At 32.1% G+C, this 19,365-nt stretch overlaps 3 protein-coding genes across 5 annotated transcripts; all 3 read right to left on the bottom strand.

Moving 5' to 3' along the window:
- Positions 1–1,269: 1,269 nt before the first annotated feature.
- On the bottom strand, positions 1,270–3,791 carry Bma-ppt-1 (Uncharacterized protein; the record flags this gene model as incomplete). The annotated part of the gene is made up of 8 exons (XM_001901746.2): positions 1,270–1,395; positions 1,679–1,750; positions 2,068–2,166; positions 2,345–2,435; positions 2,634–2,804; positions 3,053–3,180; positions 3,258–3,367; positions 3,650–3,791. The coding sequence occupies 8 exons, from the start codon at positions 3,789–3,791 to the stop codon at positions 1,270–1,272; spliced, it is 939 nt and encodes a 312-aa protein (XP_001901781.2).
- Positions 3,792–4,906: 1,115 nt separating this feature from the next.
- Bm5460 (Uncharacterized protein) lies at positions 4,907–8,977 on the bottom strand (the record flags this gene model as incomplete). Of its 2 annotated transcripts, none has more annotated exons than XM_001901747.2 (11): positions 4,907–5,140; positions 5,254–5,453; positions 5,634–5,681; positions 5,874–6,103; positions 6,306–6,403; positions 6,666–6,819; positions 6,920–7,099; positions 7,404–7,525; positions 7,781–7,891; positions 8,112–8,269; positions 8,794–8,977. In XM_001901747.2, the coding sequence occupies 11 exons, from the start codon at positions 8,975–8,977 to the stop codon at positions 4,907–4,909; spliced, it is 1,719 nt and encodes a 572-aa protein (XP_001901782.1). The 2 variants fall into 2 exon arrangements, with proteins under 2 accessions (XP_001901782.1, XP_042937868.1); XM_043081934.1 differs by having other exon boundaries at positions 6,306–6,350; positions 6,739–6,819.
- Positions 8,978–14,259: 5,282 nt separating this feature from the next.
- On the bottom strand, positions 14,260–18,334 carry Bm9944 (Uncharacterized protein; the record flags this gene model as incomplete). Of its 2 annotated transcripts, XM_043081932.1 has the most annotated exons (11): positions 14,260–14,721; positions 14,883–15,082; positions 15,414–15,461; positions 15,750–15,979; positions 16,104–16,201; positions 16,260–16,413; positions 16,624–16,803; positions 16,941–17,062; positions 17,263–17,373; positions 17,591–17,748; positions 18,157–18,334. In XM_043081932.1, the coding sequence occupies 11 exons, from the start codon at positions 18,332–18,334 to the stop codon at positions 14,260–14,262; spliced, it is 1,941 nt and encodes a 646-aa protein (XP_042937866.1). The 2 variants fall into 2 exon arrangements, with proteins under 2 accessions (XP_042937866.1, XP_042937867.1); XM_043081933.1 differs by lacking the exon at positions 15,414–15,461.
- Positions 18,335–19,365: the final 1,031 nt, after the last annotated feature.

The following is a 19,365-nucleotide window of genomic DNA, read 5'->3' as shown; positions in this document are numbered from 1 at the left end:
ACTGCTTAAATTGAAATAGTCCAGAGAATATGGGCGAATTTTCTACTACAGCTCTGCCGGAAATTTCATTTCTGATGTAAATTACTTTTCAAATGATCGGAACGAAGTGAAACAAATTCTAAATCAATGATTGATAACTATAACAATCTGTTAGTTAATGGATTAATATTTGTCTGGAGGAAAACAATCCCAGAAAACATTTTAGATATGTGACTGGGCTCCTGGTGACTCAGGTCCAAGAAAAACAAGTCTAACACTTTTGGAATATCTCAGTCCAAGTATGAATTCATTGTGATTGTGGTAGTTGCTACTACATTTTAATGTGGTTTGATTAGCAGGTACCAAAGTAAGTCTGGCTAAACATCATAGTAAAAGTAGAACTACAAGAGATGCTCTTTTGATAAACTAAATGTAATGGCACTGTTCGATGAGCGATGAAAGTAAAAAAAGGTTGGATGAGTTCTGACAATTGGTTGAGTGAGAGTGAATTTCAATATGAATATGGCATCAATTTAATAGTACCTTTTATTGTGGTGCTGAAAATGCATAACTAGTTATTGCATTCAATCTATATTAACTGGTGATATCGAATACTGATGAATAATTGTTAGTAATTTTACGAGCTTAAGTGCCACAATTCTCCTTACTCTAAATAACTTCAAAAAATTCTATCAAAATTGAAATTTGATAGATAAGTGATGTATGAACAAATGAATAATGTGATAGGTGAAAGAGTACCACATCGTGAAGATATGAGGACCTCTCTTATAATGTAGAAATAAATCACTAAGTGTGAAGAACAGCGTAACTATCTGAGGGATGAATTTAATTGTTCATTTGAATTGAAGTCCTCAATAGTTACTGCAACAGTGATCTTGACAATCGTGCCTTTCTATACAGATGAATTAATGCCATTATTGCGGAAAACATTTTCGTGATACAATACTTCATCATGAATTCATTAATTGTAACAGTTTCTATTTTTCATGTCAAACATTCTGGAAAAAGAAGAAACATAAATCGTTATATCCAGCTGCTATTACCTACCGAGCATAGTTTTTAAAGCTATCCAAATTAATTGGCATTAATTCATCCGTATAGAAAGATATAGGTAAATCTTTTTCTAATAAATTATATATAGATAAATTTTTTTTTCTTTAAAAAAATTCTTTCCATAAGCTAATCTGTTCATTTATTAAATCCTTCTAAGCATAAGAAAATAACTGTAAGGAAAACTTCTCTATTTAATTCTTGACAATTTTTACGAATTTATTTCAAAAATTTATTAATAATCTGAGATACAAAAGATGAAGTGTCGATTTGTAGATGTTGTCCTTCAAATGCTAGTAAGTGCAACCGTTTGCTCTCTAACAATTCTCGCAAGCCAAGACGATCCTGAAATTATGATTCAGTTTAAAGAAGAAAAAACCTATTTATTTATTGTATTTTTTAAATAAAATATTTACTCAAGATAGATTCATATTTTATTCATGGTCTGAATAGAATGAAATGATCAGGATGAAAGGTTTCTATCAAAATTATCACTCCAGACAAACTTTTACAATCACCATATTATTTTGCATTAGCTTGTTGTTAATATTCAAAAATAAAATATCTGCAATACTATATACACGCAAAATTAAACAAAATAACATGTAAGATAAAGAAAATTTGTGACCTCTGTGTAAATTTTTGATTTCTCCAGTGGAACGATTTTTGATGTGTCATTCTCGAGATAATATTCGAACCACTATAATAAAAGTAAAATTTTGCAGCAAGAAAGTTTCAAGTCATAAACCGAATTAGACAATTAAAAAGATTATAAAATATCTCTGCAAAAGAATCCATAAAATGATTCCTTTTGGGCGTTGAATTGTGTCCACATATTTAAACGATGTTTCATAGACAAAATTTGGCTGATGCTAGCCTATTACAGGGCCTGCAGATTCAATTACTACTTCTACTATAGCATAGCCTTTATATTCATAAGTAATATTTGCTAATTAAAACGTCAGTTTGGTGCTCAATCAGTGCAGTGCAATGAATTTACGCAAGAAATCAGTGAACCTCAGATTCTCTCGGTACTACCATTGTATCATTCAGAAATTTCACCAGCACCAAATTTTGTAGTTTCAATAAATTTTCTTTATATGTCTCATTCAGGTTCTGAAAATGAAGATTTCCTAATTTTTCACAAATTTCCTCCAAGTCTGAAACAAAAAAAAATTCGAAAGAAAAACTTTTCGATACATCGCTTTTGAGTGCTTTCATATTCTCATATTAATGTTAAAATATTCATCCACGAATATTTTGTTAACTAGAAAGATTTAAAAAGTATAGTAACTCTTTCATTGTTGATATCAGCAAGGAATATACTGTTTTGTCGGTAGGTTGTTTCATCTAATGGATCGTGCCAATATTGCGCCTGGACTACCCTTAAATTTATTAACAAAAAAGTGAATTATAAGCACGATGAATTTATTATAAATTAGTCGTAGTGAACCCTTAACAAATGCATGAATAATTTTTGCTTAGAAAAGTGCAATATTGGAGGAAGAGTAAGCATGAAATTAATGGCTTCTATATTTTCAAGTTGTAAATGTATTAAAATTAAACAGAAAAGAGAAACAAACGTATTCTGGACAAAGCCAACATAAGCACCCCACTCCAATAAATTTCGCACGCGATCACAAATATAACTTTCAGCTGGACATAGCGGTAATCCAAATACTCCTTGATGTTGTCCGCCCAATGAAATTAAGTTTTTCATCTGTGGAACTGGACAGCGTTGTACCAGAGCACGTCTGCATCATACATTAACAATAAATAAAAAAAATCTTAGCAATATTTGAAATGCATCGCATTACCAAAACATTCAAAAATAAACAATTCAAATAAGTAAGTAAAATCACATCAGTACCAGTGTCAGAGTTATTATCAAGCACAATTACTTGTTTATAACATTCATTTAAGAGTCAAGAAGTGCTGTTAACAAAACTTTCGCAAAAGAAAAAATCGGTAGCATGATTAAAAAATTGAAATTAAAAAGTACAGAAATTGTGCGCCCTGTGAAAAACCAATAGAATTGTATCCATTTTTCAATTTTGCGTCTTTCTGTATTGCTTGACATACTTCTGCTACCTGATCATTTACATTACCGAAGAAACCATGTTCCGTATCCTAAAAAATACAGACGATATGAAACTTGAAAATCAAATGAGAGCCTTTATTAATTACCACATTACAACGAAACGAACCATTACAACGTTGGGTCCTATCATTACTGAATAAATATAGACATTAGGGATATTCTGCTTTAGTATTTTTTCTATTTTTCCCAAACTTAATGGATTGCAACAGCTATCACCTGAAAAACTTTCATACAATACTGAAACGATTGAAGCACAACAACTTTAAAATCAATAATGAGTTTCAAAAATTTAATTATGACTTCTAACTACTTTCAGAGAGTGATGATAATTCAGGAAATACACCAATTAAATTCGCTAAGTATTGCTTGCGTGTGAGTGTTTGCGAGAAGAAAGGTTGCTTCCATAAAAATAGAAATCTTGAAAAATTAAAACTCGGGATACTTGGAAAGTTTTCTAATTTTCTCAAAAGAAACTGCAGAAATTTTAATAAAAAATACCCATGCCATGCCACAGTACAATTGGTGTAGGCTCCACATTGCTGAGGATTTTCTGTAGAAACTGGGTGACAGAATTAGTTGTGATTGTTGCCGATCCGATAGAAAGCAGCCAAGTAATGACAAAAACACAATTGGTTACCATTTGTAGTAATTGTGTCTCACCTAATTTACAAATAAAAGTTTTTTGGCAAAGAATTTTTTGGAAGATTAGTCGAATTGACAAGGAACGAGATAGCACAGTAACAACAAAAAAAAAAAAAACATTAATGCCGAGCATTTGTCCTTGGATTCTATGACCTTTTATCCATTCAAGAGTCATGAAGACATTAGAGATTAATAAATACATAGTTAAGAAATGCTCTTTATCGCATACGCAGCTTGATATTTGAATTGAGTCTACGCATACTTTCAATTATATAGTTGTTGCTCTTCCTTCTTCAGCTTTTATTGAGATGAAGAGTGGATTAGCTAAGAAGTTAGTTGTCTTAAAAGTGAAAATGTAAGTTAAAATAAAAATAAAATAATTGGTCGGAGTTCGAATTGCAAGGAATCAGTTGCGGAGCATAGCTTTCTTCTGTCAATGATAATAGAAGTTCCTCTTCTCATTAAGTGTTTCACTGGCTTGCAGTCTTCATAAAACACCATCATCCATTTTACTTATTCTATTGAAAGATATACTTTTAAGATTTTCACTTACAGAATATCTTTTTCTCAAATATGAGAACGTTTCTAGAATGCTTCCATTCAAAATACACTCTATTATCTTCAATGAAAGAACAAAATGTCCTAATTGGGTGATTCTCGAACGTGATTGTTTTCATATTATTATTCTTATAAATTTCAACATTCTTGATATAGTATATAAAAATTTCAACATTCTTGATATATATTATGTCTTTAAATTTTTCACAACATAACGGATATTGATAAATAAAGCTTTTTCCAATCGACGATTTTTTCAGTCCTTTCCAGTAAAGTGCGGTTGACATATCCTACTGCTTCCTAATGGAAAATAGAGATCTGTCTTTCTGGTTGAGATTGAAATTCAGGAAAACGAATAAATAAGTTATTAATGTTAAAATATCATTAATATCGTCTACCACTATGAATTTAATGACCTCGCAATTCTTCTGCAATTTTTATGGAAATGTACAGTGAGTTAATTTTATTACAATTTAATCGCACATTCAAAATTTACATTTCATAGCAAAATATTACGAAAGTAACTATTACAAATTTTAGTTACATTCTTTTTGCTTAGTAAGATGCATTTAATTTGATAGTGTGAATATTTTTAAGTGGTGACAAATTAGTCGTAGCACATACGGCAGGTTTACGACTCGTTAATTCTTCCTGTTCGAGTTCTTCGTCAGGCATACGATCAGGTAGTTTCTTGCCTCGAGTTTCGGGCATGATGAAGAAATAAAGGAGGAAATCGGCCAAGCTAGTAATCAACATCAAGAAGAACGGTGCTGGGGGCCAATGTTTACTCTAAAATTAGTTTGTTTATAAAGAAGTGGACAAATTGATTAGTTTAACTATGGCAATTAGCTTCCGTCCGTCCGAAATTGACAAAACAAATAATTTTTGTGAATTAATCATACCGGTATAAAAATAAGTGGACTGATGATTGTTCCGAGACGATTGAATGTTTGAATGAAAGCAATTCCGGCACCGCGTATCGGAGTAGGGAACAGCTCAGTTGGCTGAACACTGTTTAAAACGAATAATTCGGTACACATCGCTGCGGCAAGTAACGATGAATAGCGAGTAAAGGTGACAATTGCATGAATCAATGGGTCACCTAAATGAGAATAATCACATAAGCCATTTTACATAATTACGTAACAGCCGCTAATGATTCGTTCATGCTAATTGCTATCTTTTGCGACAGTGATAATGTATACGGATAGTGAGGAACTACCATTCGTTACCGTTCACAACCTCTCCATAATTTTAGAAGAAAGACCAATCGTTAACTTACCTTGCCCACCGGCTTCTACAATCGCTTTATATTCTTCAATTTGATGCCCTGGAAAGTTTTTTTTTAGAATTGATCTTTAGAACAGATGTGAAAAGACACCTAAACCTTTTGTCCATTTCTTTACGGAAAATATTATATTTAATGAGCAATCAAAATTTCCATCAATGTGCAGAAGGACATTACATGCACTTGTCAGATTTTCTATCTTTGCCACTTCCCCTTAGTTTGACCAAAACATACATGTAAACAAATAAATGATAGAAACTACTCCCATCACAACCACAATAAATCCAGCTGATACACAATGTAACAAACGACGACCAACACGTTCAACTGTAAATTCAAGTATGGCGGCGATGACATTGATGCTGTAACGTGCGACACCCAGGATGACCACATTCATGTAAACTGTACCCGCCAATGCATCCATATTGTATGCAATTCCGTAGCTGATGAAACTTGTCGAAAATCTTTAAAAGTTAAAGCTAAATATTTTAAATTCACTATAAACTTCATTTTTGAATTCCATTTTAAAAATTGATGCCATATATTACTAATTTCAAGCAACTGTCCATTTATCCAATTTTAAATCTGAATTGCAGTATAAAATTATCTTTGAATTGTATAAAATTGTATAAAATTATCTTTGAAAATTTCGTATGTAATACATACAGACTGATGGCGAAGATGACTGTATAGCTGCCCAGTTTACGATCTCTGAATAAATGATAGAAGTAATAGTTCAGATTAGGTTTACTCGATTTCTCTATCTAAAATTAGAACAAGAAAAAACTGAAGTGATGATAAATGCTAATAGAAGATAGCTGTCATCTATTAAGCTTTTTAGTTTTTGTTTTAAAGTCTGTAATTGAATTTACGATAATCGAATTTACTTTTTAAAAATATCTATTAATATTTCCTTGCAGGAATTAGAAAAAAGCCTAGTTTCTCTTTCATCCAACTAATCCAAGAATCGATATTGATTTATAAAAAATGACTGCACTTCACTGTAGAGGGAATGAAAAATGAAACCTCCTCTTCGACAGATTTTGCAATAATGTAACTTATATGTTTTGCTTTCTCGGGCGACACCTTTTTGTCCCACCTTTCAATGTAAATTGCTGCTTCTACAGCTTTCTTGCTTCGACCTTTTCTAATAAGCCATCGTGGAGTATCTTTTAGATATCTACAACACAAATTCAGTGTCAAAGAATAAATGAATGTCTGTGTCCCTGGAATTTAATTTAAAAAAAAAAAAGAAAAAAAAAACATATTAGAAGACTAACGGAATCATTATCAACGGTAAAACGGTCAATCCAGCGGCCACTCTGGATAGCGTTTTCCAATCATTACAAAGGTAAGCAATACCAGACAAAATAATGTAATTTGGTGAATAAGTGACTACCGTGGCTATCCACATTCGGTGTTTGTCAGGAAGATTTTCCATGAAATACGGATTGCTCACACTTAAAAAAAATTGATTTGAGGTCATGGATTATCATTTTCAACTACTATCTATTCCAGAATTAATACATGTGACCAAAGTGTAGCTACATAAGTCAATGCAAACTTTTTTCGTGATGACAACTGGCAACTCACGAACAAAGCTCCTTTATGACAAGACATCTTGATATAGCCATCCACAGTCGATGCTTTTAGGAAGTAGGAAGGCTTCCCATGAAACAGAATTGGATAGCACCGTTAGATTAGTCGCAACTGCATATCGAATTAGAAAAACATAGATGAAGAAGTTCAATCAAACTTACTAACCAATGCTTCCCACCTGTGAAAAGCATATCAAAAAAGCGAAGAAAAGTGAATATAACAAATGAGGGAGCAAAAGATGTTGCTAACAATGATATCATCATTCCAGTGGTACCGATAAATAGAACCTGAAAATCCAACTTTTCTAACTTTCAGTATAAATGCTTGTTTACAGTGGCAAATACATCTTTTTTGGGATTTAGAACTATGGAATTATAAGGATTTGTCGAGATCGAACGGCAAAAGGATCCTTTTGTTTTGAATCAGAAAGTTTGCCTTTCAGGTTTAAGAACGAAATATTTATTAAGTTGAAAAAAAAAAATGATTTCTCGCAGAAAAAAGACACTCCAAATTATCAAACTTTTCAAATGAGCATATTGAACCTTTTTTCTGCCATAAATATCAGCAAGATTACCGGCAACAATTGCACCAATCATTAGACCAGCATTTTGCAATGTCGTACCTAGTTTAACATATTCAACTGGTACTTCAAACTGAAAATTTCAACTGCTTCTGTATTACTTTACTTTTCAATAAGACTGGAATGATTTATTGAGGTATTTAACTTTGTCAGCATCCGATAAGAATGAATATTGGATTAAAAAAATTTCTTTTGCTAAATCAAAACTTCAGTGGAACTATAAGGATTTGTCACGATCAAATGGGGAAAGCAAGGTCTTGTTTGAATCAAAAAGTTAAATACTATGAACATACATCATTTCTAATCGATATAAAATCATAGTGACTTGTGGTACATAGCACTTTGGATTCATTAATGAACACCCAGCAGGAACCAGTTGATGAGCAGTTTTTTGTTGCGATATATTTCGGATATTGCTTACGACAGAAATCTTTTATAGTTGGATTTCGATCTAAAATTTCCAGTCAACTCAATTTAGTCATGATCAGTACTTTGTTATTTAAATAATTCCTCCTTTTTACATGTTTATTCTTCTCTACTGCTTTCTCTTTCTCTTCAGTCACATTAATTGCTAGCTTTTCACTTCTGTCAGCCACGCGTAGGACAATAGATTTAAATTTTCTCATTGTTTTTCTTATCAAAGAATAACTTTTGCTAGTGCGCTCTGCAAACTGTTATCGGAAAGCTAAAAATTCCCAAAATTTCGCATGAATTTGAATTTATGACTATCAGTCTATCAAGTGTAATATCTATTTAAAAGAAACTCAAATCAGATCAGAGCTCTCTCTCGAACTACATCGTCGCCTACAAGTAGACACGGCAATGTTTAAAAACGATACAAATAGCAAATGCATAAACATTGCAATTTCCAAGAACAGTGATAACGAGTGACACAGCAACCACCAATGCATCATCAACACTTCTAAGATATCTACCTCAACAAACATATTTCGAAAAGGAGAGGAAATGTCTGACCAGCAAATGTCATAAACAGAAGATTACACACTTGAGTAAGCACCATCAGAAAATAAACAACAGTCAGGAATGCCACATATTTTCGACAAGATTGCAAATCGGATAATTTGAAAGATTCGTCCTTAGATTCACTTTTTCCTCCAATCGTTATTACGCCACTGGATGGATGAACTGCACGTGACATAACTAATGAAACTGAAATTAATTGTTGAATACAAATAATGCACAGGACAAATGAATGTCAATGGATTGACTAACACTTCTAAGATAGCTGTCTCCAAGCTTAATCAAAAGACAAAACCATTTTTATTTAAATTTATAATCATCATTTTAGACATCATGTTATTTCCGTCCGCTCTGCAGGAATTCTTTTTGTATAACAGGCTAAAATAGGAAATAAGATTATGTAATAAGTCAGGGAGGAGTTTTATTTTAAAAAAAAAGAATCAAATGACGATAACTACTTTAATGTCATTACATGTACAAAGACAAAAATTCACTTAAACATGCATTTTAATTTGAAGACGGAATGATTTATGGACTATTACATCATTTAGTTTTTTTTGTAAAACATTAGATTTTTAATGCTTTATTTAGATATCAGCAATATTTCTCTCACAAGAAAATTATTTGACGATCATTCAGTACTTATGAATTCCGTTAGATTGAAGTAAAAACAAATTCTTGTAACCAATTGGATTATTTTTTTATTTCGTTATTTCGAGTTTTCCTTTTTCTTCTTCATTTTCTTCCTCTTCAGGATTCCGTTTCTTCATTTGGCAAATTTCTGCTTATTTTTCTTGTCTTTAGGGTTAAGCCAGCCACAGATCTTTTTCCATCCTCAAGTACAAAGATTTTTAAGATTTTAAGTAAATGATTTTCAGTCCTCTAAAAATTTCTATATTTCTCCTACATTTAATCAGTGTTGAAATCGCATAATAATTATTCGTTCTATAATTGTTTTGTCCCAAAATGCAATGCGTTACCTAAATTTAGCGCTCTCCTTGCATTACTTCATATAAATATTAGCTCATATGGACATTACTAATTAATGTGAAAATTAACGGTTCGTTTTTCAAATCATCGCAAATCTTTTTCATGAAAAAAGATTATGTAATTATGCTAGATGAAGCTTTAGAAAGCTAATGGTAATTTATCAGGAATAGATCTAAGAATATCACAGCTCAGGAAAACAGCCTGTTGGATAAGTTCCTCTCTCTCTCTATCTATCTATCTATCTTCCTCATCTGAGTTTATTCAAATACTTTTTAAAACTTTCTCAGACATTTCCATTTATTAGTATTATTTTTTCTTCAGCCACACTAACCACTAAAATTTCATTAATGCAAGGACCAAAAGTTGCTCCGTGAAATTTTTTTTCCCTAAATTTCAAGCCATTTTGGGAAAAGGTTGCTAACATACATGTGACATGTGAAAGAAATACTGAAGTTGCGATTATATAAAATTCGTGTTCTGTAAAAGAAATAATGAATAGGCGCAAAAGTGAAAAGTACTGGCTTATTTCTCTGCTTCCCTTCTTAAATTGATCGCTTATGGGCACCAAAACAAAGAACCGTTTGAAGAAAGAATGAATAATAAAAGTGAAAAAGGAAAAGCACTGATTTCTTCCTTTCTTTAAAAAGTTTCTTTCTATTTATTAAGAGATGGACGACAATTAAGATAAAATTTCATCAGAAAGCTATGAAGGAATTCGCTGAATCATTTCTAAACGGTACCTTAGCGTTGATGTTAGCATTTCAATGAGAAGAATTATTTTAGAATGAAAGAGTAAGTTCTAAGCAAAAGACAAAGATCCTTGGATCGTCCTATAATTCACTCTTGCGAAAATGTATGGTCAAATTAATGCTTATTATTTGCTTAATAATATAAAATTTAGAGAATTAAAAAAGTGAAGAAGAAGATTCAATTCTCAAAGATGGCTTTCTGATTCTGAGTGATGAATGATGCAATTAAGAAATGAATCTGAAATATATGGCTATTGAATATTTACGTTCACATGTTATGGAAATCGTGGGAAATCGGGGTTATCAGATATGCTGATATGATACAGCTTTGCAGCTCAATTCAATATTCCATTCTAAATCTTAGATGAAAGTTATTTGGAGGAAATATATGACTGAAATTTAATTAAATAAATAAACACATTTGTTTACAAATGATGTGCAGAGCTTGCTTATTTGTATCGGTGTCATTTGAAAATGATAAAATATTAATAATGTTGCAAAGATGACAATAAGAGAGTTACTGTGTAAGGAATTAGGTGTAAATAGAATGTTAGAGCATATTTATGAGTTGAAAAATAAGGTCAGTGTGATGGGAAATTCGAAATTGCATATGATATTGGTGATATCGACTAAGCACGAAAATTCATTCCTTATTCCCTTTGGCTTGGTGGTGAACACAGAAAATTTTCAATAAATTATATTGAGAAAAGAAATGGCCTTGGAAATGAATGTTATTTGAGTAATAATTTGCGGTCTCATGATAGGTCTTTAAGTTATTGTACGATGGAATTTTTTGAAATATAATGTCGAAATATGATATGTAAGAATTAAGCGCTTAACTGCTTTCTTTGGTAGATTTTCTCCTGCGGCATAATATTTTGGAAACTTAAACAGCCTGAATGGTAAAAGAGGCCTAGTAAACTCTACTCTCCATCAGCAAGAAACAACATCCAAATGAACAGCAGTGTGGGAAGTGTTGAACAGTGATAAAGTCACTTGTAATAAATATTCAAGCGATTCAACCATATTCGACTTTAATTAGCAAATTGCTGACTTTAATAACAGTACTTATTGTATTTAGCAACAAGTGCAACAGGCATTTGTTATCGAATCATCTAATTGAAAGAAAGATGAGTCCTAAAGTTTGTTTTAACTTCATGATTATGTGATTCATCATTAAATGGAAATAATTGTTTACCGTTTAAGGATATCATATTTATTACTATTCAACTACCATTGTCAAATTTATTACCATTATTACATTATTATTATTACATGAAATCAATGTTATCATATCATATCATATATATATATATATATATTATGTTTGTGATATGATAAAGGATAACCATACATATGGCTTTGAGCAATTATTTGCACAATAGTCTATACTCAAAGAAGAGATTGAGATAAGCCATAAATACATTATGCTTAGATAACACTGTTGTTAAAAGAAATTTGCAAGTGGGTAAAATAAAGAAAGCACAAAATATATCTCATACACATATGCTCCCTTTTGTAAACAGTTGTTTAAATGGAATATTTAAACTTTTCTTTATAAATTTGTCTTTCTTTGTGCATACCTTCCTTTGTTTGCTAAAAGTGCTTGAATCATCAAATAAATTTGAAGCGAAAAAAGCTGTTATAAGTTAAAGTTTTGACAAAGCTAACCAAAGTTTGATTTTCAATTTTGCTAACGTGAGAAGGATCATTTTCTCATGTTAGCAAAATTAGAAGGATGTATTGAATTAGAAATTTGTTTTAATGACAAAATAAGAAGACACATGACGATGTTACAACTTTAAATGCCTTAAAATTAATACTAATTAATACTAAATCAAATTAAATAAATTAATATTTGCCGATTTTGATTCAAACAAATACAAATTCATGAAAATTAAATTTTATTTACATTTTCGATTCAATTAATTCATGCTGACATCTGTACAATAAAACAAAAATCCCGAAATGTCACTGTTTATAGAACAATGAAACACAAATAAATGAACGTTGTGGTGATTTTGCAATGTCCATCTCAAACTTGAACTAAATCTTATAAACCTATTAATTTACACCGTAATAGGAAATAATTATGCAAATCAACACATCTGTCTCTCCTGTCTTTTCCTATAGCTTCCATTTTGATCAACAATGTGATTAGTTACAAAGTTCTCTACAATATATTATTGCATAAATATTTCAGAAAGGGAAAATTCGGCGCTGAAATATATTTTCAATTCGTTAAAAATATACCTTGACCTATTTTCTCATTTCATACATATTCCGAATCTCTTCCTGTCGAGGTGGTAAACAGAAACACTATGAAAGGAATATTTCCACTTATTTCTTTAGAGGTAATTTACTCCTTTATTATAAGATTCATTTTTTTTGCGTCTTACGATGAACTTTAAAAAATATGTGTTGAAGGTGGCACCGATTTTCTGATTGGTAAAGCCTTCCTTGCCTTTGCTGAAAAGCCAGGAATATGTCATTTCTGTGTAAAAATGCCTTGCAACATTTCCATAATCAAATCTGCCCAATTTTGATTCGCCTTCCTTTCAGTTGTTTTTCCAAACCTATTTGTCGGAATAAAGTGTTAATTTCCTCAATTTCTTTTTCATAACTGATCTGGCGATATCTCTTGTCAATATGTATACTTCAAGCATTTTTGGTGGCCAAAAGTCCAAAAGTCAGTATATTTGAAAAAAGTTCAACTTCAGTTCTTCTCCATCAAATTATTGTACTGTTGCTTCTGTTAAAGAATTATTATGTTCCTCTGTTACCCCACATATTTACATCTACATCCAAAGAACTTCCCCGAGATTAACAACCTCTCGCAAAATAATTAAATTTTCAAACCTTCTATGACAGATAATGCCATTTATCGAATAGGTAACAATCATATTCAAACGGATTGCTCGCATTAAGAAGAAACTAAAATTGATTTAATATTGAATTTTAGAACATGATTTATCATTTTAAATCAGAACTAATAAATTGTAAATGGCAAGGCAGTAGGCAGAGGTAAAATACAAATATTTGCTAAATTGATCAGAGTGTTTCATTGCAAAGAAAGAAATGCCAAATACAAAAGTTTTTTATCGAAATTCAGTAAATAATCACAGAAGCGCACAACATAGACTAATTAATTTCACTTTTTGTGAGGAAATGTAATTGCTCATTAGACAAAAGAGTCTTTAGAATGGGAAATCCGGAATGGTTGTTCGTTTTCCGTTCTGGGTTATGCTTTTACCAGATGAGTGCTACCAATGATACTGACCACATTATGGACGCAGATCAACAGATTATATGTTTATATATATATATATCGCGGTAATTGCTGAAGTTAATTAATAAGTAGCACAATGAGTCTTTAGTTCAGAGGGTACATAGTGAGAATCATCTTTCGGTTGCTGACCTTCAATCTCGAAATGAGGACAATTGGACAGCTATGTCGAAACCCTCTAAACCATCACTGTGCTAGTTATTATGAGATGATAAACCTGTCGGGAAAACCACTTCATGAAGTTTTTAGAAGCGCAGTTTTCAGTCAAACAATTCATTAATTCATGAGGCGCTATTTTACCGACTTTATTCCACCCATATTACCATATTTATTAGCAAATACAATGAATAAAAGTGTCGCATTCATTTGATAATTCTATCAAACTTATGTATAGAGATTTTCTCTGTCCACTCTAAGCATTCAATTATACGTCCTTTAGCTCCCCTCTCTCTCTTCATTTTTGCTGCTCTCTGTTTTGCTCTTTTCCTGTTTGCTCTCTTCAGTGCTGTTTTGCTGCTTTCCCTCTTCTTTTTTCTCCTCCTTTTTTTCTTCATCTCCTCCATTCTCTCTCTTTTTTCCTTTCTCTCCCACCTTTTTTTCATCATCATTGCTCTCTTTCTCATTATCCTCGACTTTGTTCCCTTTCTTTATCGCCTCTTTTTTCTCATCCTGTCGTGACGCTGAAGATGTGATCTTATGAGTTGAACCTTCACCTATTTTCGCATTCTCTGTGGAATCTGTACTCTGAGTGCGACTTTCATGAGCATATTCTTCACCTGGCATGTTGTCGGGCAATTTCTTGCCCCGAGTCTCGGGTACGAGGAAGAAATAGAGTAAGAAGTCGGTTGCGCTCGTTATCAACATCAAAAGGAATGGCGCCGGTGGCCAGTGCTTGCTCTGTAATGTAGTTTTATTTTGGCTACAGTCACAAATTCATTGCTAGGGACAGCCTAATATCAGCATTTCAAGAAGGCACCCGCGCCACTGCTTACTGAAATGATAGCAATTTTATAGATAATTTAAATTCCTTATTAAGAAATACTGGGCACTACACCAACCGGGATAAACACAAGCGGGCTAACAATGGTGCCGAGTCGATTGAATGTCTGGATGAAAGCGATGCCTGCACTCCGTACTGGTGTCGGGAATAGCTCAGTTGGCTGCACCGCGTCCAGGACAAATAATTCCGTGCACATCGCTGCTGCCAAAAGAGAGGCATATCTAGTGAACATGATGATTGCATGGATCGACCCATCACCTGAATTTCGTTCATTAACATTTTACAGAGTCACAGGCACATTCATTCCTTCCGTGACCAGTTGTCACTGCCTCATATCGGTTACAGTCATGTCTGAGCCCAGCAGATAGATCATTTTGCTCAGTCTATCCAGTAATAGGCTGTTTACAGTGGCCATTACCAGGTAGCATACAACGTTATCCTGCAAATATGCTTGCATCTTCAGAACATGCCCTGTCACTCAAGTGATATGCAGTCAACGATAAATATCTATAAATATCTTAGGTGTAATTAGCAGGGTTCCAGTAGATTATGGAGGTTACTTCCTGTTTGCATACAAAAAGTAGAATACCTGTGCCACCAGCCTTTACAACTGCTTTATAAGTGTTAATTCTTGGCCCTGAAAAGTTAGTTTAATCATCTTTCGTGCAGTTCTATCTCCATTCTTTCCTTCATCCGCGATAATTTACGTCAAATATTATTAGTTCTTCAGTGCTGCAGATATCAAACATCTCTTGCAGATTATGTTTTTGCAAAACTGAACTTTATAAGCACGCAACTTTTCATCATGCTAACACGCATAGCTCAGCATACAGTAATTTCGATAACGTATCGGAAGCATTCACTTGTTATTCACGTATAATAATATCATCGGTATAGCATTCGGAATTTTGAAAGAATAGCTTACATGTAAATAAATAAATGATGAAAATAATCCCCATAATAACAACAATAAATCCAACGGCAACAAGATGAAGTAAGCGTCGTCCAATACTTTGGATTGAAAATTCAAGTCCGGCAGCGGATATATTAATAGCCCACCTTGCAGCGCCCAGAATAATAACATTAATATAAACTGTACCCGCCAACGCATCCATGTTGTATGCAATGCCATAACTGATAAAACTTGTCGAAAATCTGCAGTGAAAATACTAGGAGACAAAGGTTGCACGCTGATGAATGAAGCGATCGGTTAAGTTGAGAAAATCTGAGAATAGTATAGGGAACTGCTGTATGCGCAAATGTATCTTTAAACACATACAAACTGGTAGCAAATACTACTGCATAACTGCCCAATTTCCAATCGCTGAATAAATGATAAAAGTAATAATTCTTCTTTCCTTTTCTCATTTTTGACAACTGAAATTAATTAAAAATTGAATTTGTCACTTAAAATATTGTCTGCACAAAATTTTACCTCCTCTTTGGCAGCTTCTCGAACAACAGCAACAATTTGCTCTTTCCTTTCCGGTGTAAGGTTTTCATCCCATTTCCGGATGTAAACTGCTGCCTTTGATGCTTCCTCACTCCTTCCTTTTTTTATCAACCATCGTGGTGTATCCATTAGAAACCTTAATTTTTCGTTCAAATTATCTCTCAATGTTTGGAATAATGCTTCAGTTTTCCAAACTTTTTTTTGCATTTTTTGCTTCATATGTGCTATCAGCAATCTGATTGCTATCACTAACTAATCATTTAAAAACGGTTGTCAAAGAAACATCGGAAATCAAAAGCATGCTTGAAAATGAAAATATTGAAGCAGAAAACGTAAAAAAGCTTACGGTATTGTAATCAGAGGCAGTACTGTAATGGAAGCAGCTACCCATGACAGAATTTTCCATTTCTTACATAAGTATGCGATACCAGCTAAGATGATATAATTTGGTGAATACGTAATAACAGTAGCTACCCACATTCGATGCTTGTCGGGTAAATTTTCCATAAAATAAGGATTGCAAACACTACAAAAGTAGCAAGTCCAGTTGACAAAAAAAAAAATTTAACAATTTTAAAATTTGTTATAGATACAAAGCACTTCAAAAATTTTTGAGAAGCATTTGGGATTAATTTAAACAAATGATGACTTATCGATACTTACCAATGTTTCCCTCCAGTGAAGATCATATCGAAGAAGCGAAAAATGGTGAATACAGTGAAGGATGGTGAAAATGGTGTAGCAATAAGAAATATTATTAAACCGACAGTAAATGATAGTAGTATCTAGTTTAAAAAAGCAACTTTAATTTTCGGGGACTCTTCAACTTCTATTTATTTAATTTGTTTTTAAAATTTTAATTTTTAGTAGCAACAAATTTCAATGGTATGCTTTTTGTATCTCTAAAGATAAATAGCTTTTTTGATGCGAATACAATAAATTAAAATTTCATCCTACAGTCAGAATATATGAAGCTTATGCTTACTTTCTTTCGGCCAAATATATCAGCAAGATTGCCAGCTACAATGGCACCAACCATTAAACCAATGTTTTGTACAGTTGTACCCAGTTTAACATATTCAACTGGTATATCGAACTAAAATTTAAAGTTCTCTGAACAAAGTGAATCGTCGATAATCGTCAAAAATGTAAAATTTATATTAACAGTAAATACGAGTGAAATATATCTACCCGCTAAATATACTAGTTTAATAATGAGAGAAGATTGATTTGATGTTAGTGTTTACAAAGTAACAAGGTTGCATTCATTTAAGTGAAATTGATTTACTGTCCAAATTACTAAAAAATCATACATCATAACTTATAGGAATGAAATCATAGGTCCTTGTAGAACATATGACATTACCACTTTGGTTTGTTGTCACCCAACAATTGCTTACATTGCAGGTCTTTGTTGGCATATAACCCGGGTATTCCTTTTCACAGACATCTTCTACTTTAGGCTTTCGATCTAACGAGAATTTTAAAGCATTAGAGTAATTTAAACAATGATGCAACTTTATAACTATTTTCTCTACTTAGAAGCATAATACCGGATTTTAACTCCGTAAGATTAGAATAATGTATTTACTTTTGATTTTTTACTTCTAATTCACTTATGCAAAAATTTCTGCCTCAAAAAAAATACCCAATAGTTTGCAAAACAAATCCGTTGCTTTTTTGGGAAGATGTAGTTTTTGAAAAAGTATTAATATAGCTAAGTTCTATTCAATCTTGCTTTCAAGATTAAAGTTTACTCTAACGATAACTTTTTGTAGAAATTATAATCACTTTTGCTTTTTGGTATGGATAAAAGAAACAAAGTTAAAATATGATTATAAAAATTAGGTTGTGCAGGTAATATTATTAGAAAGCGAACCGGCAAATGTCATGAAGAGCAGGTTACATACCTGCGATAGGACCATAAAAAAATAAACCAAAGTTAGGTAAATCACATAATTACCACACGTCTGTATATCGGATATCTTGAATTCGGTCTTACTTAATATTTCAAATGATTTCGGTTTTCCTCTTCCTTCTTCAGAATTTTTCAACATCCTCTTAATAGAATTAATAGGTGGGATATTAGTCGAGAGGAGCAGATAAGACTTATTAACTCATCACTTAGTGCAAAACAAATAAGTCTTAATTAAATGTAACGCAAGTATTTTTATCAAAAATAAATCTTATAATAATCTTACAAAGCAGAAAATAATTTCCCAAAAAAAAAAAAAAAAACTGAAATTCGTCAGAAAAAAAAGTGATAATTAATTCTTTCATTTTAAAATTTGTTATAATTCTTTCTATCACTATTTTAAAGTCTGTTATCATTTTTTATCCTTTACTTTAAAAGGAAATGGAAGCAAATTTGGCCAACATTCATCTTTAAAATGAAAACCTCTTTAAGTGATGTTGTTTTTATTTTACCTTTATTTTACCTTTTGCTTTTAAATATTTTAACTAATTCAAAAAACCAACTTAACGGGAACACAAACAATAGGTATCTCGAAACAATGTCTGTAATAATGATTTCAGATAATGAAAAGCTTTTCTAAGATTACTATAAAAGTGTAGTAAGTAAAGTTCGCACCAACAGCTGCTCAAGTCGTTTCCATTTAAAAGCAATCACAAAATTTGTATAAATACGATTCAGAAAATTTGCATACAATTCATTTGCATATAATTTAATTTCATTTTACGTCTACATAATTCAAGTTTTCCGGAACTATAAATTCACTCACTTTCCGTCATTACTGCAATTTGTGGGCAAATTGATGAATTATCCTTCCATCTTGCCTTGCATCGAGATTGCAAGTGCCATTCGGCTGAATGCATCCTGTTAGACTGTCAAGGACACCAAGATTAGTTGATGTACGGAAGACAATGCGACAATTAAATACCAAACTACCCTTTGCACATCAGTTACTCTTACTGTTTGCAATAAAAAATGAAGTGTCGATGAAACCGTTCATCTTTCTGTTGTGCGTTGTTTAGTTATTTGTTCAGTTTTCATTTCTTTTGTGATATTTTTTAGAAATTGAATAATAAGAATGAATTCGACTATGATTTCATTAATTTTTTTTTAGAT

The sequence above is a fragment of the Brugia malayi genome, assembly GCF_000002995.4.
Source record: "Brugia malayi strain FR3 genome assembly, contig: Bm_v4_Chr4_scaffold_001, whole genome shotgun sequence".
NCBI lineage: Eukaryota > Metazoa > Nematoda > Chromadorea > Rhabditida > Onchocercidae > Brugia > Brugia malayi.
This window is presented reverse-complemented; position numbering and strand designations above follow the sequence as displayed.